At 32.0% G+C, this 25,745-nt stretch overlaps 1 protein-coding gene and 1 long non-coding RNA gene across 9 annotated transcripts in view; one reads left to right on the top strand and one right to left on the bottom strand.

Annotated features, from left to right (window-relative positions):
- Positions 1 to 25,745, top strand: part of MDGA2 (MAM domain containing glycosylphosphatidylinositol anchor 2) — an 841,756-nt gene that overhangs the window by 791,892 nt on the left and 24,119 nt on the right. For 6 of the 7 annotated variants that reach the window (XR_006699884.3, XR_010588464.2, XM_073997338.1 and 3 more), the window contains exons 12-15: positions 890 to 910; positions 4,151 to 4,306; positions 4,772 to 4,930; positions 20,998 to 21,128. Coding sequence is in view for 5 of the 7 variants with exons in the window: in XM_073997338.1 (XP_073853439.1) it covers positions 890 to 910; positions 4,151 to 4,306; positions 4,772 to 4,930; positions 20,998 to 21,128 (467 nt within the window). In the remaining 2 variants the exon portion in view is untranslated. The remainder of the gene's footprint in view (positions 1 to 889; positions 911 to 4,150; positions 4,307 to 4,771; positions 4,931 to 20,997; positions 21,129 to 25,745) is intronic. The other variant, XM_045397536.3, reaches the window with a different exon arrangement.
- The window catches only part of LOC123574700 (uncharacterized), a 59,178-nt gene that overhangs the window by 25,605 nt on the left and 7,828 nt on the right, over positions 1 to 25,745 (bottom strand). The gene's annotated exons all lie outside the window — the stretch shown is intronic.

Raw genomic sequence — 25,745 nt, 5'->3', positions numbered from 1 at the left:
TGTAATCCTGGGAAACTAAATTCTGCCCATTGTCATCTTGGGGAATTACATCAATGCTCTCTATCATCCAGATTGGAATATTTTCTCAGAATGATAAGTGGTTAATATATGCATACAGATACTTTGGCCCTTAGATGAGAGATACTTTTGTTGATGTGTTAGTTATATTTAAAGTATTTGTTTCTCTGGGTGGAAATTCATTGGCACTTGTATTGCAAATATAATTAGTTTTCTAGGAAAAACAATTCTTTTGGTACCCCAGAACACAAAATTTGTTGCTCATCATTTTAAAACTCTGTGTGCATGCACTCCTGTGTATGTATGTGTATATTTTAATGTAATTAGACAAAAAGGCATTGATGTAGCTATTCATGTTAGTACACATATTACAACATATCAGGATTGCTTTATTTTCATATGTGCCTTTAACTTTCTGCTTTATTCTCAGTAGAAGTAGAAATCAGCAAAAAACAGAAGTGGAAATTCTGCTAGATAATTGTTTTCATTGTTAAATCATCTAGATTATAGATTGGCCTAGTGTCAGCCTCAGTTTTGATATCTGAATATTTTTGTTTAGTATTAGTTCAGATATTTAAGAGGTCAGAAACTCTATACCTTGAAAAAGGAACATTTCCTGTACTGTTTAGCATTGGTCTTTTTGGTAATTTGAGGCTGTTATGGCTGAGCTCCAAAGCAGATTCTATTCAATCCTCTAAAACAAAATGGATTGCAGATGTAAATCTCAATGGCCACAGTGGGAAAGATCATTAAGTTTTGGTAAGGAACTATGAGACACTGATTAGACTTTTATTTATAAAAGACATTCGAGCCATGCTAACATTGTTTTTTTTGTTTGTTTGTTTGTTTGTTTCTTTTGCTTTTCTTGTAGCTCCTGTAAATCCTCATTTGAGTAAGTATATTTTAACTTACAAAATGGTACTATATTTAATAAATACAAAAATAGAATGTTTATAAATATACAAAGATTGTTTAGTAACTTGGTTTAAAACACAATGGTTCAGAATCAGTAAAATTGGCATTAAATGTAGATTTTAAATTTCAAAAGATAGGGGTATAAAGACAAATTTTTTAATACTGATAATTGAGGTTTATAGATTTTCCTAAATATTGAAATATGGAGCCATTTACCAACCTGCTTAATACTTGCTATTTCTGCAACTGTGGGATTATTTTTTTCTTTTGTGGGATTGCATATCATTTTTATTGTTGTTACATGTTTCTTTGATTTTCCTTCTTTGAATTTCTATATTCCACTTATAAGAGTATGGTTACTTAGAAAGTTGGTGTTTGATGGGTTTAATTGAGACTTTCTTTTATAGAACACTAGCTTACACCCCAATGTATTTGGTTTAATTTAGGTTATGAATTCTGTAAAATTGTTAAATTTGGGGACTTCTGGAAAGTTATTTTTATTTTGTTTTATATTAAATGTTATAAGATGATATGTATCTACCTGAAAAATATTCCCATATATTAAAACTTATCTCTCCCTGGAAAATAATTTTTAATCAACAGAGGATTTACTATGAAGACATATTCTAAAATCCGAGCTATTTATTTGTAATTTAAGGTTAGATTTTTTACAAATTTAAGGACTAAAGAGCATTGCGTCGTCTCTGGGTGCAAAAGGACCACTGGGTATCAGGCTTCTTATTCCTGAGTTTTTATTTTTATTTTTTCATCATATTAGGAAGGATTCAGGGAAAATTCTGCAGACCAAATAAAGCAAAATTTTGAAGACCATGTAATGGAGAATATTTAAAATATCTTTAGTTATTTCTATGTAGCCCCAGAAACTCTGCCAAAATCATGCTGAAATTAGAAAACCAGTGGAAAATTCAAGATCCACTCAATTCTCAGTTCTACATCTTTGTGAAAATCCTGGACTTTATTACTTTCCTACTTATAAATTCTTTTCGTATTTTATATTACATTGGCTTTTGAAAAGTTTGTACAACTCATTGCATGATCATTATCTATCAGGTATTCTTTATTCAAATAAACTTTTTAAATGATTAAATGTATTTGCACATATTTATAATTGTCTCTTTTTAAAGTGACAGGACAATCATAAAATTCTTGGGTTTTAACTAGTGAGTTTCATTTTCATTTTACCTGCCAACTTTTTATGAATTTTCTTCAGTAATAGGTTTATTTATTGTAAAGATATATGTCCTTAGAAGGAATCAAGAGCTATTGATGTTGCTTAAGTATCTTTATTTGATTTGACTTATTACACTAGTTATAATATTATAAACAACTTACACCATATAAAATAACCTAAACTATGAAAATTTTTAAGCACAACTGACATTTTTTGTAGTTTTCATAATCTGCATTATTGCTTAATTTTACTATGAAAGATTTAAATATTTAAGTCTCAAAAAGTATTGTATGGTTTTTAAAGACAAGATATTTTCTCTTTTTAACCAAGTTCAAATTACAAAAAAAAATGGTTCAACAGTGTTATAAAAATTCATTATACATAATTTTAATAACATATAAAAAGGAAGACTTGGCAGTAGATATATAAACTGAAATCCTTAATCTTTACATTTGTTCTGTAACTCTTTTTTGTGCATATGTAATATGTAATTAAATAACTGAAAACATTCAAAATCAAACGTTGCCTTTATAGAATTCAAAACTCCAGAGTAGCAACTAATGGAATTTCATGTCATGACTAAAATATCGTTAAAGAAATACATGCATGTATATAAATGCATACACTGCTACACTGCTGTTACCAACATTATTTTTCCAACTGATAGCATCAAAAGGTTATGTCTTGTTTGGTACAAGGTCTGTGACATAAATATGTGTCTAATCAATATTTTATGTATAATATTATTTATTCAGAAATTTATTGATTTATTTATTTATACTCCCTTAAATATGTATATTTCCTGTAACCTGACCTACCCAGAATATAGAATATAAATAAATACAAAGAGATAAAGCAAGTATTTAGTCTAAAAAACAAAAACAAAACATAAACTCATTTCCTAAATTTAAAGGGAAAGCCTTCTGTTTTATTTTTATTTGTAAGTACCAATAATTTTCAATTAATTGGTACATGATCTCAACCAGGGCTCCATTTCCAAGGATATCTGATAAATCTAACCCCTTGTGGTAGGTTGGAGAGAGACTAAAATGGAAGTATCTGTTCTTTAAGTGTTTATATCTCTATGAATTCCAGGGAATTTGGATTCCATTTGACTTTATCATTTAATAGCTGACCTTTGCCAGCGTTTTCTCCTCTGTGAAGCCTCATGAGTAAGGATTATTGTGATTTCATAGAGTTGTTATGAGGCTGAGTGAAATAATATACATTACATTTATTTTTTCTCAAGGATACACACTCTTTAATAATGTATCTAGTGGACCTTATCAACTTCTTTATTTACACCTGTTTTTTCAAGCAGTAAGAAAATCTTTGATACCTAGAAACATTACTACTACCCACATTTCAGGGATAACTGAAAGAGTCTTTCTCTCAACTTGTGTTGGCCCTGAACTCAACATACGTTAGGCATCCAAGAAATCACACTCCTTCTTCAAAGTCTTTAAAAGCTCTTTTAAACTTCATTTCCATACTGAATTTCAAGTATCTGGGAAACCCACATTCAGATAAAGTAGGAAGGATAAATACTTTTCAAAATAATTTGCTATTAGCTTGCCCTAAACACACTTCCATTTATGCAAATGGATATTTGAAAGCATCTCCAGACATGCATGAAAAATTATAAACTTAAAGTATACCTATTTAAAACTACCCTCAGGTAAATTAATAAAGGTAATTTTCCTATTGACAGTTTTGTTTTGGTTGGTTCTGTACTGACAAAATGAAAGTTGGGAAAATTCTTCAGCAATAATTCAAGCATAAATTGTATTCTTTAATTTGAGTTATCTGGATATTTTAGAGAAAAATTGTTTGGTTATTCAATGAGATATTAAATTATTCAATGAGATGTTAAATATCGGTTTTATGTTTAGTTGTAATCTTATTCACTATTATGGCTCTCATGCCATTATCACAATCTTGCATTATTATTGCTATGTAATATTTTATTTTTTCTTATGAAAATATTGCAGTATGTATATTAATTTAATTAAAATTTATCAACAGGAGAATTTCATTGTGGATTTGAAGATGGTAATATTTGTTTGTTCACTCAAGATGATACAGATAATTTTGACTGGACAAAACAAAGTACTGCAACAAGAAATACAAAATATACTCCTAATACAGGACCTAATGCTGACCGTAGTGGCTCCAAAGAAGGTATGAGGGTATGACCTGTTGTGTTCATAGCAATCAGAGACTTTTAAAAATTGCTATAAATATGAAATACTATTATTTAGCCATATACTTGAAGATTATGGAATAAAATATTAAATTTTCCATGCATTATCAATTTAGATATTTATAAAACTTTGTAGATATTAATTTTTTCTCAGAACTCACTGATAGGTATAGTAGAGAGAAGAGGAATTTTTTGATAATTCAAGTCTAAATTTCTAATTTGTCCTCAACTTTTTATACATTTTATCTTTAAATTGGTAGATCATTTACTCTTTGTGTTAAAGCCACTATTAGTTACATATACACATACAGATTTTATAAATGAGATGCAAATCTTCCTATCCATCTTTATTTTGTATGAAAACTATAAGACTTCTCAGTGATTTGAAATTTCATTATGCCTAAGAATAATGTGTTTAAACAGTTTATTTTGTCTGTTTTAAGGTTTTTATATGTACATTGAGACATCACGACCCAGATTGGAAGGCGAAAAGGCTCGACTTCTCAGCCCTGTTTTCAGCATAGCTCCCAAAAACCCTTATGGACCCACAAACACTGCATATTGTTTCAGCTTCTTTTATCACATGTATGGACAACATATAGGTGAGATAGCAATAATTACTGATTCTTATAAAATTAATGATAACTAAGAAGAAAAAAGTTCATAAACACACAGCATTAAAACGATTTTTGGTCAAAGAATGCTACAATTTACTTTTTAAATGATTTATCTGCAAATTGCAAAATAAGATACTAAGAAGTTTTTCCCATCATCTAATTTAGATTAGAATTTGACATTTTAGAGCATCACCTACCTCCCTTTGGAATTCTAAATCAGGTAGACCATCAATTAGTTAAACTCTTTACCAGATCTCATAGAATTGACACAGCATAATTTAGGCTGCTTCTTTCCAAAGAAACTTGCTTCGATAGTGATTGAATGCATATTAATCATGATGAAAAGTAACATTATCATGTTGCCATATTGACAGTTATTTTTAGCACCATCCACCTTTTTGAAATATTGGTGTGATTTTTTTCATGTTTTTAAAGTATGCCAAACACACACCTAGAATGTTCTAGGTCCTTCACAGCATACAAAGATAAAGACACATTTCCTTCCTTTAGAGACCTTGTACAGTAATAGAGGATAAGATTAGATGCACAACTGTGCCAGATAGAGCATGACATTACACTGAGAGTAGACCTAGTAAACTCTGCAGGGAAAAAGATCATGCAGGTCTACCATTCTTTATCTGCAATTCTAAAATCCTGAGAATTGAATATCAATTTTTAAAATTTAATTATTTGACATTACATGTTAGCCTGATATATAAGCTGAACTGATATGAACCTATTTATATTCTCTATCCAAATCAATGTGAACATTTATACCATTTGCAGCAAAAATGTTACCCTTCTTAATAATAGGATTCTACTCCACATCATTCCAGGACATATCACATAATATAAATGATATAATCTCTCACCTTTCTAACATACGACAAAATTCTGAATAATGAAGCATAGAGCTTGAACCAGGGATTGTGGATCTATATCTAGTTAAGGAATGAGTCAGTGCATCAATACAAACGAGAGCATTTCTCTGGGTATGCAAAAGGAGTATGTTTTCAATAAGCAGAGATTAGCACAGGGAAGGTTAAGGCACTGGTAATAAGGAAGTAAAATTTGAGAAGTTAGGATTACATTAGTGTCTTTATATAAATTAATAAAATAATAGTATAAATATATATGATATAAACTAATACAATTGGACACATAATATATATCAGCCACCATATTATTTAAGCTAAGTAATACTCTCAATTAAGTCTGCAAAAGTGAACGTCACTGTCCATCTTTTACCATGGAGAAAACTGAACCTCAAGAAGTTTGTGTGAACTTCCAAGTAAATGGTTGTGCTGGGATTCAAACTCATACCCAACAGTATTAACTAGTATTCTTCATAGTATACTGACAAGCCTAAATGGATAGCACTCGAGTTTTTTTTTGTTTTGTTTTATAATTTATTTTCATTTTTATTTATGAGACAGGCTCTTGCTATGTTGCCCAGGCTGGTCTCAAACAACCTTCCCACCTCCGCATCTCAAAATGCTGGGATTACAGGCATGAGTCATTGTGCCTAGCCAGAAAGCTCTTGAGAAGTTAAACTACTATATACTTGAAATCAGGAGACCTGGGCAGGAACTTGGCTGTAGCACTTAATCACTATAATACTTTAGAGAAATCACTTAAAATGTCTGAACCTTAGTTTCCCTTATCTGTAAAATGAGACTAATAACTCTTATTTCAGAAAGCTGTAGTTTAAGTTAAATTAGGCAACATACATAGTATCTTCAACCAGATGGCAGACACTCATAATCTTAGGTTACTTTGAATCTGAAAAAGCAATAATAATAGCAATAATAAAGTAATAGTCGACATTTATGAAGTATTCATCGTGGGCTAGGATACTTTGTGGATTATTTCTCTTAATTTTCATGATCAACATTTGTGCTTATTAAAATCATTATCCTGTTTCATAGATAACAAAATTGAAATACAAAGAACTTTACTTACCATGCCCATCATATGGCTAAGTAGTGAAGCCATAATACAAACATGGGAAGGTGGACAGAGTCTGCCTGTTTTCTTACTGCGCAGGAACACTTGCTGGAAGATTTTTGCAAGCCTAGCTAAGTATGTGACATTTATTTAGTAGTGGCATGAGTTATTAGATTTTTCCTCAAAAAGCATAATGAGATATTTGATTTAGGAAAAAAAAACATAAAAATAGGTAAAAATCATTCAGAAACAAAATCTAAACTGGGAAAACTGGGAATCACTTAAACAACCAATGAAAGGAAACAAATCGCATAATTGCCAAACCATTTTATTTATTGCGGGATTACTATATTATTACTAATGTAGGATTAGCTCAACTCTAGTTCTTCCTTTTTGTCAATAATGTATACTCTATTTCCTCTTTATTTTGAATATATTTCATGTACGTTCCTTCTCCTCTTCTGATTTACATTGGATCACATATTTTAATTGATTTTTAAATAAATATTTCCAAGACCAATATTTAGAATTACTTTAAGTCATAAAATATGTTCACCTTATTTATAAGACTAGATTTTAGGGCTTTATTTTAAAATAATTTTTAAAATACTTTAAAAATACTTTTAATACATCATTGTAATATACTTTTAACTTAACAGTTGTTAGTTAGTCTTATCTTCTTTATTGTCAATGGATGTCCAGTTGACGTTCTGCTAGTTTTATTCTGATTATTTTGGGATAAGGGCAAATTAGGAGGACAGTTCTCCATGTCTTGGCAAACATTTATATTTTGACCCCTGTGTCATTTCTTTGCTTCATCAGACTGAAGGTTGCAGTCTGGGAATCAGGTCTATTACTTGGGTTCCTCTCAGCAAGCTGCAGGCATGGCATGCTGCTTAGTAAAATCTAGGCAAAAATACCTGTTCCAGACATTGAGTAATCAGTTAAAACTAGATGAGATAGTTCATTAGAGAGATCTGCTGGTAGTTAAAACATTCCCTCTTTGCATATATTATTCTCAGACTTTCATTCATCTGTAAACTCAAGAGGCATTTATAGTCACTGGTTTTACAAATTGTATTTTCAGTTTTAGTCATTCTTTTGGAAATCCAGGTTCAAAGATGCCTTGTCTTGAATTTCTAATAGCCTAATTAAATTTATAACTTCTTGAGTAATTGTAAATAAATCTTGCACTTTTAACTGTGACTAAAAGGACGGTATACCATTGAGAAGGTTCAGAATTATCTAATACAGAAATGAGAAATACCCTACTAAGAAGAGAGTTTCCTCTTTGAACCAAAGTCAAATATGTTGCATTACTTATTCGCAGTATAACAAGTTTCCCCAAACTTTTGTGACTTAAAACAATAAATATTTATTATCTCACAATTGCTGTGGGTCAATACAAGTATAGCTCAGCTGAGTGCCTTTGGCTCAAGGTCCCTTCTAAGGTTGTAGTCAAGTTTTCAGACAAGGGCCCTGCTATAATTTGAAGACTCAGTTTGGGGAGGATACACTTCCAAGCCCACTTGCTTGATTTTTGGCAGGCTTTGCTCTCACAAGAGATTGGACTATAGATACTGATTTCTTGCTGCCTGTTGATTGGAGGCCTCCCTCAATTCCTCACCATTTGGACATCTCTACGGGGCTGTCGCATGACATGGCAGCAGGCTTTCTTCAAAGCAAGTAATCCATTAATAAGAGAGAGAGAATGCATGCCCAGGATTTTTCATAACCTAACTCCTGAAGTGATATCCCATAATATGTGTCTTGTTCCATTTAATGTGACTGTGTTGATAATCCAAGCCCCTACCCAAGGGAAGAGAAATGCACAAGAGTGTTCATGCTAGGACCTAGGTTGAGTTGAGCTCTGCCAAACTGGTACAATTTCTTTTTAGTTAAATGTTTCATCAAAATTGATTGAAGAAAAAAAACATGTTTCCAAAGGAAAACTATAATGTTATCCTTAAAGTACCTGCTGATTTATATGTAAGTGATATAATATCTGGCCATTGATAATACTAAAATATTTTTTCAGCATTCCTGTGACTACTAATGGACATTTCAATTCTCAATGAATCTACTGAATTTCTAATGTTCTTGCAAAAAAAAAGGGGGGGATCTCATATGATATCACTAGATATGACAAAAGCTTATAAAAATAAGTTAAATATATTATTCATTTCTTTAAAAAAAGAATGTGCAATGTAAGGGTCATATCATACCAGGAAATTAAGGCACTTATAAATACATTCACTATACTTGATACGAATGGTTCAATAAAGTTGTGTCTCTACAAAGCTAATTCTACTATGGAGTAAAGCATAGTAGAATTAGGAGGAAAGCAAAGGAGTTCATTAATGAAGAAGCAGGAGAGTGTAAAAGAACCGATAAGTAGAGAGATGTGGGATTGTAGAGGGGCTTATTTTAAGAGGAAAAAGAGGTAATAAAAAGGGTAAGCTTAGATGAGAATTTAGAGCTCTGGTTGGGAAATGAGACTTGAAGAGAGAAACTGATGCCATTTCCACTAAAGTGGGAAAAAAAGAATTAAGTATTAATAGTAACATAGCTTCTGATAGATTTCTAGCTGCAATAACAGCAAGCTAACATGAAAGTTGCCTTCCTAACAGTCTCTATTTTCTCTACAAAACAGATACAGATGTACATGTTCCAAGAGGAGATAGCTTTAGGAGAGTGGTAAATGGGAACACAAAGTAACTGACAATATAGACACAGTTGGAGAGGTTGGAGATGAGGACATCAGTCTTTAGGTTTCTGAAATGCATTTTGGAATATAATGGCCAGTTTGAGTCTCCATCTGTGCATAGTACTACATTTCGCTTGTTAACTGATTTTCTTGCTGTCTTTTTAGTCCATAGCTTCCAGGGTAAAGATCTTTCTCTAAAAGCAGTAACAGGACCCTAAGGATATATGCCCCTCTGGCTTCTCCTTGGGCTAACTTCATAGTCTATTCCAGTCATACTTGAAGTTTTCCTGGACAAGCTCTCTTGTGCCTGGAGCCTCTTCACAGGCTGTCTCCCTTGTCCTGATGAACTGTAGGCTTGATGGGAGTAGAAATAATGTCTCTTCTGATAACACCCTGCCCTGCATGTAAATATTCAAGTACCCCCCAAAAAATTAATAAACAGATATTTGTTTAATTGTCTAATTGTATAAGTACTTTTTCTCCTATTTAATCTTCTAAGTCATGCATAACCTTCCTTAAAAAGGCAATTCAGGCACTATGGGAGGCTGAGACGGGCGGATCACGAGGTCAGGAGATGGAGACCGTCCTGGCTTACACGGTGAAACCCCGTCTCTACTAAAAATACAAAAAAATTAGCTGGGCGTGGTGGCGGGCGCCTGTAGTCCAGCTACTCGGAAGGCTGAGGCAGGAGAATGGTGTGAACCCGAGAGTCGGAGCTTGCAGTGAGCTGAGATGCGCAAATGCACTCCAGCCTGGGGGACAGAGCGAGACTTCCTCTCAAAAACAAAACAAAACAAACAAACAAACAGAAAAGGCAATTCAGGGACATCTGCTGAAATTCTTTCCTATCTTCTCTGCTCCTTTTATTCCCAAAACTCCTGATATGCATACCTATCATAATGTTTGTCACACTGACCCCTGTAAAATTGTAAACTTCTTGAGAGCAATAACCATGATTTATTTATATGGGATTCTCTGAAACAACATTTACACAATAGATTTAAAGAATGATCCAAACTAGATTCTTTTGCTTCTGAATATACTAGAATAACAAAACAAGGGAACTGAAAGTATGCAGTTTAGTTTGGAAACAGAAGGTAGTTTCATGAAGACATTATAGATTGTAAAAAAAAAAAAAAAAAAAAAAAAGAGAGAGAGAGAAGAAGTTGTTTATTAGTAACTTAAATGACTTAACTTGAATTTTCATCTACATGCTCTGGCAACTAAAGCAAAAAGAAAAGCAGAAGTGTCACATATTCTTAACAATTAATGCAAACAGAAATGCATATTATAAAACTACACTTGAGTAATGTAATCAGTAATATCTTTACTTAGTAAGATATTCATATAAAGAATAAACATATAAAACTTGTTCAAATAAAAATTTAATATATTGATAAACCATAATACAGGGATAAAACAAAATTTTTGTTTTGAGCTGAAATATTAAGGACCAGGTATGTCACCTTATGATGATCTAACTTAATGTAGAGTTCAAATGTAAAGAATCTGAAATTACTCATTAAGTTTCTCTTAATAAGATTTATTAGATTAAGCAAGAGTTTGGCAAGAATGGATTAATGCTTTCAACAGATATGCTGGCATTCAAGGATTTTAAACTAGGAACTTAAATATTTTTATACAAGATATTGAGAAAGCAAAGATAATGTTTTGCAAGATTTTAAGAGTTTGATTTTTATTCTCGTCTTGGTCAAAGACTGTATTTCTTCTGATTAGAATTTAAAATGTCAAGATTCTTGCTTACATATCAAATACATTCTCAAATAGGGAATCAGCTCACATACTGGGATTTTTTTTCCGTGGAGTTAAATGCCATATGAGAAAGAATCTTAAGACAAGGAACTATTATTTTAGAGCCTTGATTACACTGACTCTGGGAGAATCTCAGTGGAATAAACATAAAATATTAAGGTACTTGTATTCTGATAAATTTTCAGAATTAAGTTCCTTGCAGGAGACAACTCTTAGGTGGCCAAGGGCATAGATAAGGCTACTTAGTGTTCTCCATTTAGATATTAGGGAATAACTACCAAACCATGAGCTGTTTGATAATAGTTAATATTAATTCACGCTTTCTGTTAAGAATTAGTCAATGCTGTCAGTGAAGTCCTGTTTATATTTAATACTGATGATGCCAATGCTGTCAATGTGAAAATAATGCTATGGGTGGAAGACATTCATTCAGTAAACTGCTTTGCTAAGTGAGATATATTTTAAAATTGAGGAGGTGGATAGAATCTAGCCATGACTTATTACAATAAGTCTCTTTTTACAATAAAAACTTAAAATAAAAAAGTTTACAATAAAACTCTTTTTACAGATACTTGTTACAGACCTGCTAGTAAAACTATATGTAATCTCTAATACATTTATCTTTTTAGAATCCAGGTTTGAACCACTAACTACTTCTAAACTAATCTTTTTTCTATTTAATTCTTCATTGATGATGGTCCCTTAGACAGTGTATATAATAAAATCTAGTGTGTTTAGGCAAAATTAATGTATGAACTGAGTAAGGCTGAGAACTCAGTAGCTGAGAAAGACTGTTACTTCAAACCATATGAGTCTCATTTTCAGCATAATTAACAGACAATATTAATTCATCAATTGACTTGATGGTAAGCAATTGAATTAACTGCTTCTGTTTCTCATCCAGTGTACCAAACTTTTAAAACTAATTTCACTGACATTAAGGTTTTTTTTACCCTTAGGTTTTGAATTCATTCATTTCTCTACAATAAGATGAATTGCACAGGCTGTGTGCCTAATAGTGTTTAGGGTTTAGGTTTTGAATTCATTCATTTCTCTACAATAAGATGAATTGCACAGGCTGTGTGCCTAATAGTGTTTAGGGTTCTATAGAGAATAAAATACAAATATGATGAAATTTTTTTATTCATAAAATAGTTCATCATCTTTTTTAGGTAATAAATTTCTGAATAAAATAAAAATTGAAAGTAATATGTATCAAAATGTAGGACAAGCCCATGGCATGGGTGAACAAGGGAGAGAACACTGAGGAGTACATTAAAATAAAAGTGTCTATGGAAGAGAAGAAATATAAGGCGTCCTCCAAAAGAGGTAATTATATAGGAGGAGGAGAACAAAGGTCAAAGAATATGAGAAATGGACAGAGCCAGTGTATGACAAGGGAGAATACTGTGCTTATGGGAGAGTAGAGAAAGTGATAGAACCCAAGACGGAAAAGGTTAGCATAAGGGATCTGACTTACATCAGAGAAATAGAAAGGAAAGCTATAATTTAAAAACATTTTGGACTCTAATGTACAAATTCACCTGTGCACCAGAAGGAATGGTAATAACTGTAGAAAATAAACTGACATTTTTCATTTAGGATAACACTGCAATTATATGTTGAAAAAATAATATCAATGGGTGTGTGCAGCTGTTTTTATTCAAGCAGAAAATAATGATTTTATAATTTCTCATTTTGTATGTATGTATAAAACAAATGATGCTAGCAATTACCTATCAGTATACATAGATCTTGCCTAGAGCTGGATGATTTTGGCACATCCTTATTTTTCATGAAACGTGAAACTCAAATTAGTAAGTGTGTTACTGATTATAACAACAATGTGATTCATATGCAAGTGATCTCCACACCTCAGAATAAACCACATTATAAATTAATTCATGTGAACTTGGCAATTTCAAGACTCTATTGGGAATATGTATGCACATTTTAGAATATATACTTAAATTATGTATCAAAAATATATACAATACATATTTATAGAAAAATAATTAAAAGTAAAATTATGTTAAGAACTTAAGAGAACTAGGTAACATTAGTGAGAAATATTATTTTTGCAAATTATAGTTTATATTATAAGATATAGTAAATAATATTAAAATAATAATCGGACTATTACATAATGCCATGAATAACCTCAAAGTTTTGGCCATTATTCATGAGATAAGACAGCACTTACATCATTTAGCATTTTTGCCTGAAGTCTTTTTTTTTTTTTTTTTTTGAGATAGGAGTTTCACTCTTGTTGCCCAAGCTGGAGTGCAGTGGCATGATCTCAGCTCACTGCAACCTCTGCCCCCCAGGTTCAAGTAATCCTCCTGCCTCAACCTCCCAAGTAGCTGGGATTACAGGCACTCGCCACTACGCCCAGCTAATTTTTTGTATTTTTAGTAGAGACGGGGTTTCACCATGTTGGCCAGGATGGTCTCGAACTCCTGACCCCAGGAGATCCACCTGCCTCGGCCTCCCAACATGCTGGGATTACAAGTGTTAGCCACCGTGCCCAGCCTTGCCTGCAGTCTTTAAACATAAGAGCTGACTAAAGTCCTCTAAGCTCTAGCACCTGATTTTTGGAGAGTTGTGATCAAAAGATGAGAATGAAGAAACAAAGGAAAAGAAAAAGTTGAGTTTTGCTTAGCTTCTTCAAACTCGTATTCTAGAACTGCAGAATTTGAAAACTCCTATAAAATTGAAAATCCTTGGGGATGATTAAATTTATACGTTTTGGTATCTGATGTCTACTAAAGCATGAACACAGTGTCTCTGGGGATTTAAACTTACTTTTAAGGAGTATTAACACAATCCATCATATTCACTTCAGAGTTTTTTGTTTTTTTTTTTTTTTTTTACTATAAATCTATAATGTGCTGAATCAGCTTTGCTGAACCTAACTTCTCCCGAATAGCTTTATTCTATTTCAGAAGTTCTAATTTTGTTGACCAAGATGACTTGACATAAGTTTAAATATCTTTTGGCATGAATTTCTCTTTTATAAACTTAAGAACTGGAAACTTACTGAGAGAAAAGTTCCAAAATCATTTGTTGATTAACACTGCTTTTCTCATCACTTCTAAAATATACCAGTAATAAGTAGTTTGCATTCACTGACTGGGATAATAATATAATTATTACTATATATGTAAGACATTGAAATTATATTTGAAAGATTTATTTCAATGTTGTAGTTCTTTTGTCTTTTTCTTATCAAACAAGTAAAATTTGCCTTTTTAAATATAATCTAGCCACAAATGAATATACCTTATTTAGTCTATTCTCAAACCTAACAAGAGCTCGAATAATTCAGACCTGACTTCTTTAAACCTAGGCAAAACATTTTTTTACATATTATGTATTCAACAAACAGAAATAACTCAAGTTTGAATGTATATTACATATGTAAAAAGAAAATGTTAAGAAATAAACATAATCACAGGCAAACAGAATTCCCTTAGTGAGAAACAATATTCATTACTGACACAATGCCCTATCATTATTGATATAAGAAAGATAAGTCATACATATTAATATGTTTTACTAAATCATGTATGTATTAAAACGCATGAATTCTGAAAGACATGTAGTATGCACTATTTTGTTAGCGAACTATAATAGGTCTTAAAATATTCTTTTAATATTTTTTAAAAAGTCCATTTCTTGATTGGATGGATATATTTCCTGTCAATTAAATCAAAATAAAAGGTCATGCAACCCAAGAGAAATAAAACTCTATATGAAAGGGTATAAGAGAAGCCTCAAAAATTGTCTGGTGAAAAATGCCAAAGGATTACTTCTTATTATTCAAGAATGAATAAAGATGAAGAAAATAGAGAAAAACATGAGGTTCTAATGAAAATTTCATAGAATAAAAACTGGCTCACATGGCATGTAGTAGAAGAAACACATACTGGTGAAAAAGACTTACTGAATTACTTCCAGTGAAAGTAAAATGTGTACAGCATATGCTTTATATGTTTAATAAAGCATATAAGAATATGAACTTTATGAAAGAATATAAGAGAACAGTGGACCAAGAAAAAGATGGAATTGGATAAAGTCTAGATATAAAGGAGAATTCTGAGGTCACAAAAGAGTAATACACTTTAAATAGTATAATAGCAGAATAAAGATGACATTACAAACAAAACAACAGAAACAAAAATATGCTATGGAAATTAACGTCAGTTCTGTGGAAGACAAGTCTGAGATTCTTTCTGACCCTAAAGGGGAAAAATGATAGAAGGTAATTTTGAAGCAAAAAGTGAAAATGCGACACTGAAAGATAAAATCAAAAAAGAAAACTGGAGAACCATATGGATAAATATACACGGATTATTCCAAAATAAAATACTAGCAAATTGACTCAACCTTATAATAAAAAGTCAATGGTCTATTATAAAGTACATTTTATTCCTGCAATATAATATTTAGTTCAATATTATAAAGTGCATTAATATAACCTAACACGTCAATAGAGTAATAGAGAAACCTTAGTTGAATATCTTCATGTAATAAGAAATGTAGTGCTGATTATATAAGAAATAATATATGGTTTACATACTTTAATTCTCACTAAAGCTTATGCTAGTTATCATCATTTAGTTATCATTTGCCTAATGAGGAAGTTGAGGGAATTAGAGATTTAGATATGAAGACAGTCATCCAGCTGTGATATAAAGAATGCAGTTTTTGCTTAAAAAGTGGATACCCATATTTATATACTTCTATTATATGCATACATATAGTCTTACGTGTAAAGAATTAAAGAAAATTTCTCTAAAAATTGGAAGAATAAACTATATCATATAACGATACATATAACGATACATTGCTTTAAAAGCTAAAGCAACATACAACAAAATGTTAAGAAGGCTACCCTCTGAGTGATTTCATTTAATGATAATGTTATATTGTCTTTTCTGTTCATTAGAATTTATGTACAATATTCATATAAATAAGTCTATATACTACATTATGTGGAAATTTTATATGTCTATTGTGAAGTGTATATATTAACATATTACTAATAATTTATATAATTATCTGTTATCAAAATGAGATCGTCTTAAAGCCAAGGAGTAGTAAATGATATCAGATAAGTCCTATTGCCCTAAACAAGCATAAAAATGGGCAAAATATGTTAGAAACCATTTTTTAGAGAATAGACCAAAAAACAGGGTAAGACTGCAATGGATGAGAAAAGAGAAACTAATGGAGTGATCTCCATGACAGTCAAGCTCTCTGCCTAAGGACAATTTCCTGAACTTGCCACACATCCCAGAAATTCAAGCAGAATGTGAAGATCCCACTCAGTCAGGGAACAAAGATTAGCGTACTGTACAATTGATGTCATTGGAATCTGTGGGTCAGGACAACAGAAAGAAAAGAGATGTGCAGGGTTGAATCCAGAAGTCTGTACGGGGTTCCCTCAGGAGTATTTGCTGAAGGCTAGACTGTACATGTAGAAGACTAGAAAACTCAAGACTTATAGCAACCTTTGTGAGACTGGCAGCACAACAAAGATGGGGAGTGCAAAGAGACCTGAGAGGAGAGCAGCATGCAATATTGAAGTCTCAGCCATGAAACTTGATGAGAGTGTAGAGATCTCATAAAATCCCTGGCAGCACGATGAAACCAGAAAGGCTAGAATCATACCTGGGAGAAAGGCCTTCTCTAGACATTCTCTAAAAAAGCCTAAATGCAAGCCCCAATAAGATTCATAGGTAAGACAGATTTGGAGATTGAGTCCCATAAAGTTAGAGAATTTAGGGCAACAATTTTGGGTTTTCACAGATCTGCATTAGTAGTGGAAAACCAAGCCTATACAAGTTCAGCATGGTCAATTTATAACTGAACTGCTATAACAAGAGCCAATAGCCTTCTGAGAAACATTACAGCTGAAGAGTCTCTATAATGGTCTATCTACAATGCCCATAACTCACTGAAAGTCACTAGATATACAAATAAATAGAAAATATGATTCATAGCCATAAAAAGTTAACATCAGTTCGTAGAAACCAAAGTTAAGGAAGTAAAACTTTGGACTTAGCAGATAGAGGCTTTAAAGAAGGTATTATAGGCCGGGCGCGGGGGCTCACGCCTGTAATCCCAGCACTTTGGGAGGCCGAGGCAGGTGGATCACGAGGTCAGGAGATGGAGACCATTCTGGCTAACACGGTGAAACCCCATCTCTACTAAATATACAAAAAATTAGCCGGGTGTGGTAGCTGGCACCTGTAGTCCCAGCTACTTGGGAAGCTGAGGCAGGAGAATGGCGTGAACCCGGGAGGCAGAGCTTGCAGTGAGCCAAGATCGAGATCGCGCCACTGCACTCCAGCCTGGGCGACAGAGAGAGAATCCGTCTCAAAAAAAAAAAAAAAAAAAAAAAAGATATTATAAATGTGTTCAATGAAATAAGAGAATGTGCTGAAAGAATCAAAGGAAATAAAATGAGTGAATGGATAAAGAAGTTCAGCAGAGAAAGAAACTATACAAAAGGACTAAATAAGAATTATACTACAAAGTACAATAAACAAAAAATATACTGGACGGGCTTAACAGAAGACTGGAGATGACAGAAAAAAAAGTCAATGAACTTGAAGACAAGAAAAATTTTCTAATCTGAGAAAATACGGGAAAATATTGAAGAAAAATAAACAGAGCCATAATGACCTATACAAGAATATCAAGTTACATTACATATATAAGTACTTAAATATATATAATATATATATAATTGACTTATATATAAGTCAATTGTGCAAAAGAGAGGAAAGAGACACGTGGCAGAAAATATTGTTAGAAATAATGGGGCCGGGCATGGTAACTCACATCTGTAATCCCAAACACTTTGGGAAGCCAAGGCAAAAGGATTGGTTGAACTCAGTTGGAGATCTACCTGAGTAAGATGGAGAGACTCCATTCATTTAAAAAAAAAAAAAAAAGCTAGGCATGTTGGGGTGCCCCTGCAGTATGAGCTACTTTGGAAGCTGAGGTGGGAAGACCCCTTGAGCCCAGGAGTTTGAGGCTGCAGTGAGGTGCGATGGCACCACTGCACACCAGTCTGGGTGACAGAGCAAGACCCCATCTCTTAAAAAAAGAGTAAGATTAAATAAAACAAATTTGTAAAAGAATTAATGGAAAAGACTTAGAAGAAACTCAGCATAACCCTGAGCAAGATGAATCTAAAGAAAACCATATTTACATTCATCACAATCAACTACTGCAAACCAAAGACAAAGGGAAATTCTCCAAAGTGGCCTGAGAGAGAAAGAAAAGCATACTATGTACAAGACAGACAAAAATGAATGATGGTTTATTTCACATTAGAAATAGCATGCAGAAGATAATGGTACACCTTTAATATGCTGGAAAAAAAAAAAAAACCCTGCCATCTATACCTCACGAGCAATATGAGAGAAATGAGAATATTTTTACCTAAAGGAATCAGAGAAATGTTGTCCCTAGAAGCTCATCACTGCAAAAAACTGCTAAGGGATGCCTTTTGGGCCGTGGGTGCCAGATTGCAACTCAGATCTACAGGTAGAAATGTAAACCACCAGAAATGGGAATAAGTGGAAACTGAAATGCCATATTTCCTTTCTTCTTATAATTTATAGAAAATATATTCATATCTGGCTCTTAAAAACAGTACTGTAAGGTGAGGTTTACAATGTAAACAAAAGTAAAATATATTTGAGTAAAGAAATGAGGCAGATAAATGAATTATATGTTGTGTAAGGTTGTTACATTTGTGGAGATATAGAATCTGAAGTGAATAGGATAAGGTAATAGGGGAACATGTGAAGGGAGTTTGAATTACGATTTGTAAGTATGAAGAAGTAAAATATTGACTCTAATTAGACTCTGAAAAGTTATATCTTGTTAACTCTAAAATAATCACTAATGCATAGTAAAAGGAGATATAGTTAAGAAGTCAGTAGACTACATAAATTGAAATCTTTTATTTTTTTATAAATCCTGAAAAAAATCTGTTCCTGGAAAAAAGGAATGGAAGGGGATAGGGAGAAGGAAAAACAGAAGAAAGAAATGCAAACCAACAAGATGGTGTATTTAAGTATAAACACATCAATAAAGTACATTAAAGATAAGTAAACTAAGCATTGAATTTAAAATGACTAATAAAACAATGACATAAATATCATCAGTATTACACTGAGGGAAAGTCACCAAACACACAAAAATTATATACTGCCTAATTCCATTAATATGACACTCTATAAAAGAAATCATTAATTAGAGATAGAAGCCTGATCACTAGTTATCTAGCAAAGGTAGGGTGGCTGGCAAGATAAACTGCAGAGGAAAGTGAGAGAATTGTTTGAGGAAGTGGAAATGTTCTGTATCTTGAACATTGATCAAGATACATTGATTGTATCTTGATCAAGTACTTACATTGTAGTAGACATTAGTCTAAGATTATTGGCGTATACACATAGTAATGAATGAATTTTATTGCATGTAAATTTTACCTCAATAAAGTTGATTTTTAAAATTATCTATTAAAATATTGATTGCCTAGTGATTAAGATGTAAGACTCTGAAACTCCCTGAGTTCAAATCCTGCTTGTGCTATGTTCTTACTGTATGACATAGAGCAAATTGTTTAACCCCTCTAAGTTTTCTCATCTATAATGTGGGGATAATAATAATAAATACTTCATAGGATTGTTGAGAGGATTAATTCCTCATCTGGAGTAAGTGTTTGAAATATATTTATTGTATTAATATCATTATCATCATTAATATCATTACTGTGTACAGCACATTAAACTGTTGAAAGAGATATCAAATGATGAGATAAAAGCTATCTTCATTTTATATTCCAATAACTATTTTAGAAGAAAAATGAGACGGGTAAAAATCAAACTGAAAAAATAAGATTCTAAATGATAATATAAGACGACAGAATTAGAGTCCAACTCTGAGCAAGTTAGTCAGTACATGATTACATGCTATATTCATTTCCTCTTGCTACTGTAACAAATAACAAATGGTCACCAACTTCATGACCTAAAACAACACAAATTTATTATCTTATTCTTGAGCATAGAAATCTACAGAAAGCATTCTGGGCCTAAAATCAAGATGTCATCAGAGCTGGCTTCTTCTGAAGCTCCAGGAGAGAAGCCCTTTCCTCTGTCTTTACTAGCTTCAAGAAGCTGCCAGTAGTCCTTGTGGCCCCTTCCTCCATCTTCGAAACCAGCCATGTAACATCTCTTTCTCTCTCATGGCCTTCCTTCCTGTATCAAATCTCCCTCGGCCTCTGTTTTATAAAGCTATATGTAATTGCATTTAGGACTCACCCTAATAATCTAGAATAATCTCCCCATTGCAAAATCCTTAAATCCCTTTTGCAGTATCCGGCAACATTCACATGTTCTAGGGAATTAGGACATGGTTACTTTTGGATCAAATGTCAAATGTCATAAGAGCAAAATAGGAAATGAGAGGAGAAGAGAGGACAAGACACTAGAGTGTTCTGTAAAATTTCAGTTTAAAAAGTTTACGAGTATTTGGTCAAGGAAAAACAAATTTGAGTTGAAAATGACTATGCAAAATAAAATTTTATTGTCATTTTTAGGCGTCTTAAATGTTTATCTACGTTTGAAAGGGCAAACAACAATAGAGAATCCACTGTGGTCTTCAAGTGGGAATAAAGGACAAAGATGGAATGAGGCTCATGTTAATATATATCCAATTACTTCATTTCAGGTAAGAATAGTAATTTTGGCTAATTAGTTGCTGTAAATGAGCATAACATTAAAGGTAGATCTTGAGGAAATATTAAAATATGAATATTCAGAAATCCCATGATATAAGCATCACAAAAATTATGATTAAGTTTTGCTTTAGTTCTAAAAGCTGCTTTATAAAGATAAATGCGCTTTTCCTTTATTCATTAATACTCATCAAGTAATTGGTTTGAATAATAGTTTATCAAAATTTAAATGATTTGCCTGGAAAAAATGTAATCCATTTCTATAAAACCACATGCTTATATTTTACTCCCTGAAAAAAAAAAAAAAAAATATATATATATATATATAAGTTTCTATAATAATGGAACTTGGTAATCAATTATCAATCTGTTTGAATTCTTCTTGATGAAGTTTTATGTACTCATAGCAAAAAGTTCCTTTTGATTTAATGCCATATCAGTAATTGATCACTGATTATTAAAATTAAGATGACTTTATTTTTCTTTGTTTCTATATAGAAAAGAAGTAAAACTTAGAGAGTTAGCTAAGAGAGTTACCAGTAAAAATACAGAAATTGTAAAGACTGCAACACTGGCCATTATACTTAGAGACAACAGATGATTAAGCTATTTCAATGGAGTTAATACAGTTTTTAATAATTTTAATGTGTATAAACATATATACATATATAAATATATATCTACATATCCAAATATTTTTATATTTTAAAAATATGGTAAAATATCTTCAAAGTCTATGACATATATCTTCTGCAGCTCTATGCCTTATTTCAAAAGAATTCAAATCTATTTCATGACACTGTATTTATAGCATTGAATGTTTCCTCTACTAGTGTTTTTTTTGGATGCATTTCATGGCATATGTTGTAAGGGTATAGAAAATCGTGCCAATTTTTAATTGGTGGAATGACCTTTTCTTGTAATCTAATCTATAAATTCTAATTGCTTTGGAGATTGCACTTCTAAATCAAACCAGGATGATAAAAATACATAGTCATTCACAATGATAAAGAATCAGAGAGTAAGACTAGCCAATTATCTACAGATATATAAAAGATTTATTCCCATATGATTCTGAAAAATAAAAGAATCATTTTGTTTCTATGAAGAACAATACAGTCGAATGAATGACAACATATCATCAGACTAAATTAAACTGTGAAGATAGGATTCCAAAGTATTACTGACAGAAGTAACTTTAATATTAAAATGTATATACTGATATTGTCATTAAAAAGCAAAATTTTTTCTAAAAAGTTGATATTATTCTAGATATACTTTCACTTCCCACATGACTGCCTCTCCAACACGAAATTCCAGCAAAGTTCACAATAAACAAAATACCAAGATCATAATATACCACACATTTTTTGAAAGTTTCCTCTGATTAAGCATCCTTGTTTTTTGTTGTTGTTATTGTTGTTGTTGTTGTTGTTTTTAAGAACTTTTCAGATATTGTACCATATTCTTCTTGTTTGCATTGTTTCCAGGAATAAATCTGTGGATAGCCTTAAATTTATTCTTCTGTATGTAATGTGACTTTTTTCTCAGGTTGCTTTTAAGATTTTCCTTATCATTCATTTTTATAAATTGTATTGTGATGTGCTTTGATATATTTTTCTTCCTTCTATATGTGCTTCGTGTTCATTAAATTTCTTGGATCTGTGGATTTATAGTTTTCATAAAATTTGAGGTTTTTCTCACTAATGTTTCTTCAGATACTTCTGCTAGTCCTCCTCTCCTTTGAAGATTTCAATCACACATAGATAAAATCGCTTGAAAGTGTCACACAAATCCTTAAGGCATTTTCATTTTTTTCTATTAATGTTTAATTTGTGATAGTTTTTATTCTGTCTTCACATTCAACAATAGTTTCTTCCACAATGTCTAATTTACTTTTAGTTTTATTTGGTGTATTTTTCATCTAAGTCATTGGATTTTTCATCTCTGTAAGTTCAATTTGAATCTTTTTAGCAAATATATGTATGTCTTTAGTTAATATTTTAAATGTATGAAATCCAGTTATCATAACCATTTTAAATTATCTGCTATTGTCAACATCTATATAAGTTCTTGGTTGGTTTCAGTTGATTGATTTTTCTTCTCATAATGGATCATTGTTTTCGTTATTTTTTTACAAGTCTGGTAATTTGACTGGGTACCAGACATTGTGACTGTTACCTTGATAGGTGCTGCATATTTTTGTATTCTTATAAATATTCTTGAGCTTTTTCAGGGAAGATAGTTAAGTCACTTCAAAACAGTTTCATTATTTTAGGTGTTGCTGTTAAGATTTGTCAGGTGAGACTAGAGTAATGTTTGATATAGGGCTAATTATTTCTCATGATGGAGGCAAGACTATTCTGAATCCTCCATCAAATGTCCCATGTATTACGAAATTTTTCCATGTGGTGGATGGGAGCAGTCACCATTCCCAGTCCTGTGAAGGCTGGGCACTGTTAACTCAAATTGATCCCTCTGGTTCTTTCCCAAGTATTGGGTAGATTTCTCATTTCATGTCCTGATCAGTACTCTGCTGAATACTCAAGGGGGACTCTCTGCAGTGCTCTGTTTCTCTCTCTCTTTTTCTCTGCCACTGTTTTTCTCTGGTATTCTGCCCTGAACATTCCAGCTTCCTTTGTTTTTTTGAACTCTCATCTCCTCAACTCAGATTTTCTACCAGGTTTCACCTTCTTTTCCCCTACTTGCACCATGGCCTATAAACTTTGTATTGGTCAAAAGAATTCACCTTATTTGACTCCCATTTCCCAGGGAACACACGTCTTCATTATCTGATATCTAGTATCCTTAACACTGTGGTTTCATATACTTGGCCCAGTTATTTGGTTGTTTAAAGTAGAAAGATAGCTCTTGTTCCTGTTACTCTATTTTTCTTGGAAACAAATGGAAAAATTTGTATTTGTAAATTGTTTGAATTGATGCATGTTTAAGCTATTTAAATTACCAATGGAAAATAAAGATAGATAAAATCATCTTTTTATTTTGATCTATGCTCTTTCATTTCCCAACATATTTCTAGGTCTATTGGCTAAGGACTCTATTTCATTAATCTTGATTGTTTAAGGAAACATGAAACACAACTAAATAATCCCGTGCCGCTTTTGTTGTTTTTGTCTTATTTCATTTTAGAGAAGATATGTTTTGAATTTTTTATACAAAGTATTTTTTTTACCCAAAAATCTTTTATAACTTGTCAAGCTTCTCAAAAATACTTTTTTTGGTGTGTAACATCTTCTAGGAACTCCTGATAACAACAATGATACCAATATATTACCATATAAATTAAGTTGTGAGAAGCTTTAATATTACTCAAATGTAACTTTCTGGCATTTGAGGATGTATTTACTTCAAGTGGAAGGCAAAACTTTTACCTCTTGAAATTTTAAATGGAATATAAGTGACTTTGAGTCTCTTTCACTAACATTTATGCTGTTTTATTTGTTTTGAGTTGCATGACTTTAAATTAATTTGATCCATAAATCCTTTACAAAATTACTTGGACAGTCCTTTGTTTGAGTGGGTCCAATTAGTTTGCTTAGTTGAAAATACAATTATTGTTTAGTACTTTTCAAGACAAGTAGAAGTTTTATTCTACTGAAATTTATGTTGGGTTCATTTACTAGAATTAACTTAGCATGATCAGTGCTTGGGATGAAAATATATTTTGCTACATTTGGAAAAATTAGGGCAACAATTCCAAAGAAACAAAATGGATATATTCTTATAATGTCAATTAATTTTGCATCCCATACCAAGGAAAATATTTAACCATCCCCTTTTAATGTTTTACTTCTTTCGTAGTATATTCCAAATATTTTCCAGGGGTAAAGTATATAAATAGATTATAAGACACAAAATGCTCCTTACATTTTCTTAGTTTAAGTGAAAGGAATTCTGGAAATCTCCTGCTCTTACTTATTCATTTTAAGACTTAGAAATAGGTTTTGACATAATTTTTGAGAAAATAAAGGTAGAAATGCTTAACACTGTAACAGGGACTGGAAAAGAGACTATACTGCTCTCCTTACATCATTCTGCCCTATGTTCCAACTAAGAATAATAATAAGCTAGAAAATATTGTCCTCATTAGCAGACATTACATGCTCATGTAGCATATCTGGCATTCTAAGCCACATTCCAGGGCAATTATATGGACACAATGGTGACTCCTGACTTAACCATTAAAAACATTTACCAATTGCAGCTCACAACTTGATGAATTTCTTTGTCTTTCCCAACAGTCGACTTTCATGTTATTATTTAACATTAGAAATTCTGACAGCTAATTGACATTTGTCTCACAAGTTGAACTGGCAGAGCACTGTGAAGTTAAACTCACCGTTCTGATTTGAGATGGTTTCCCCAGGGAAAAAGCCAAGGCTACCCACTAGGTCTATTATGTTGTCTCTCTTCAAATTTGTTTTGTAATGGTTGAGGATAGTTCAATTATTTGCTAAACCAGTAATAAAATAAAGATAATATTATTAATGCTAATGGTTATTTTAAAATATATTTATATCCTGAAGTTTTTCAAAGTGATATGTACTGTTGGTTTTCAAACTGCAGTCTTAGGGTTTTGCATTTGCCTT

The sequence above is a fragment of the Macaca fascicularis genome, chromosome 7, assembly GCF_037993035.2.
Source record: "Macaca fascicularis isolate 582-1 chromosome 7, T2T-MFA8v1.1".
Lineage (NCBI taxonomy): Eukaryota > Metazoa > Chordata > Mammalia > Primates > Cercopithecidae > Macaca > Macaca fascicularis.
This window is presented reverse-complemented; position numbering and strand designations above follow the sequence as displayed.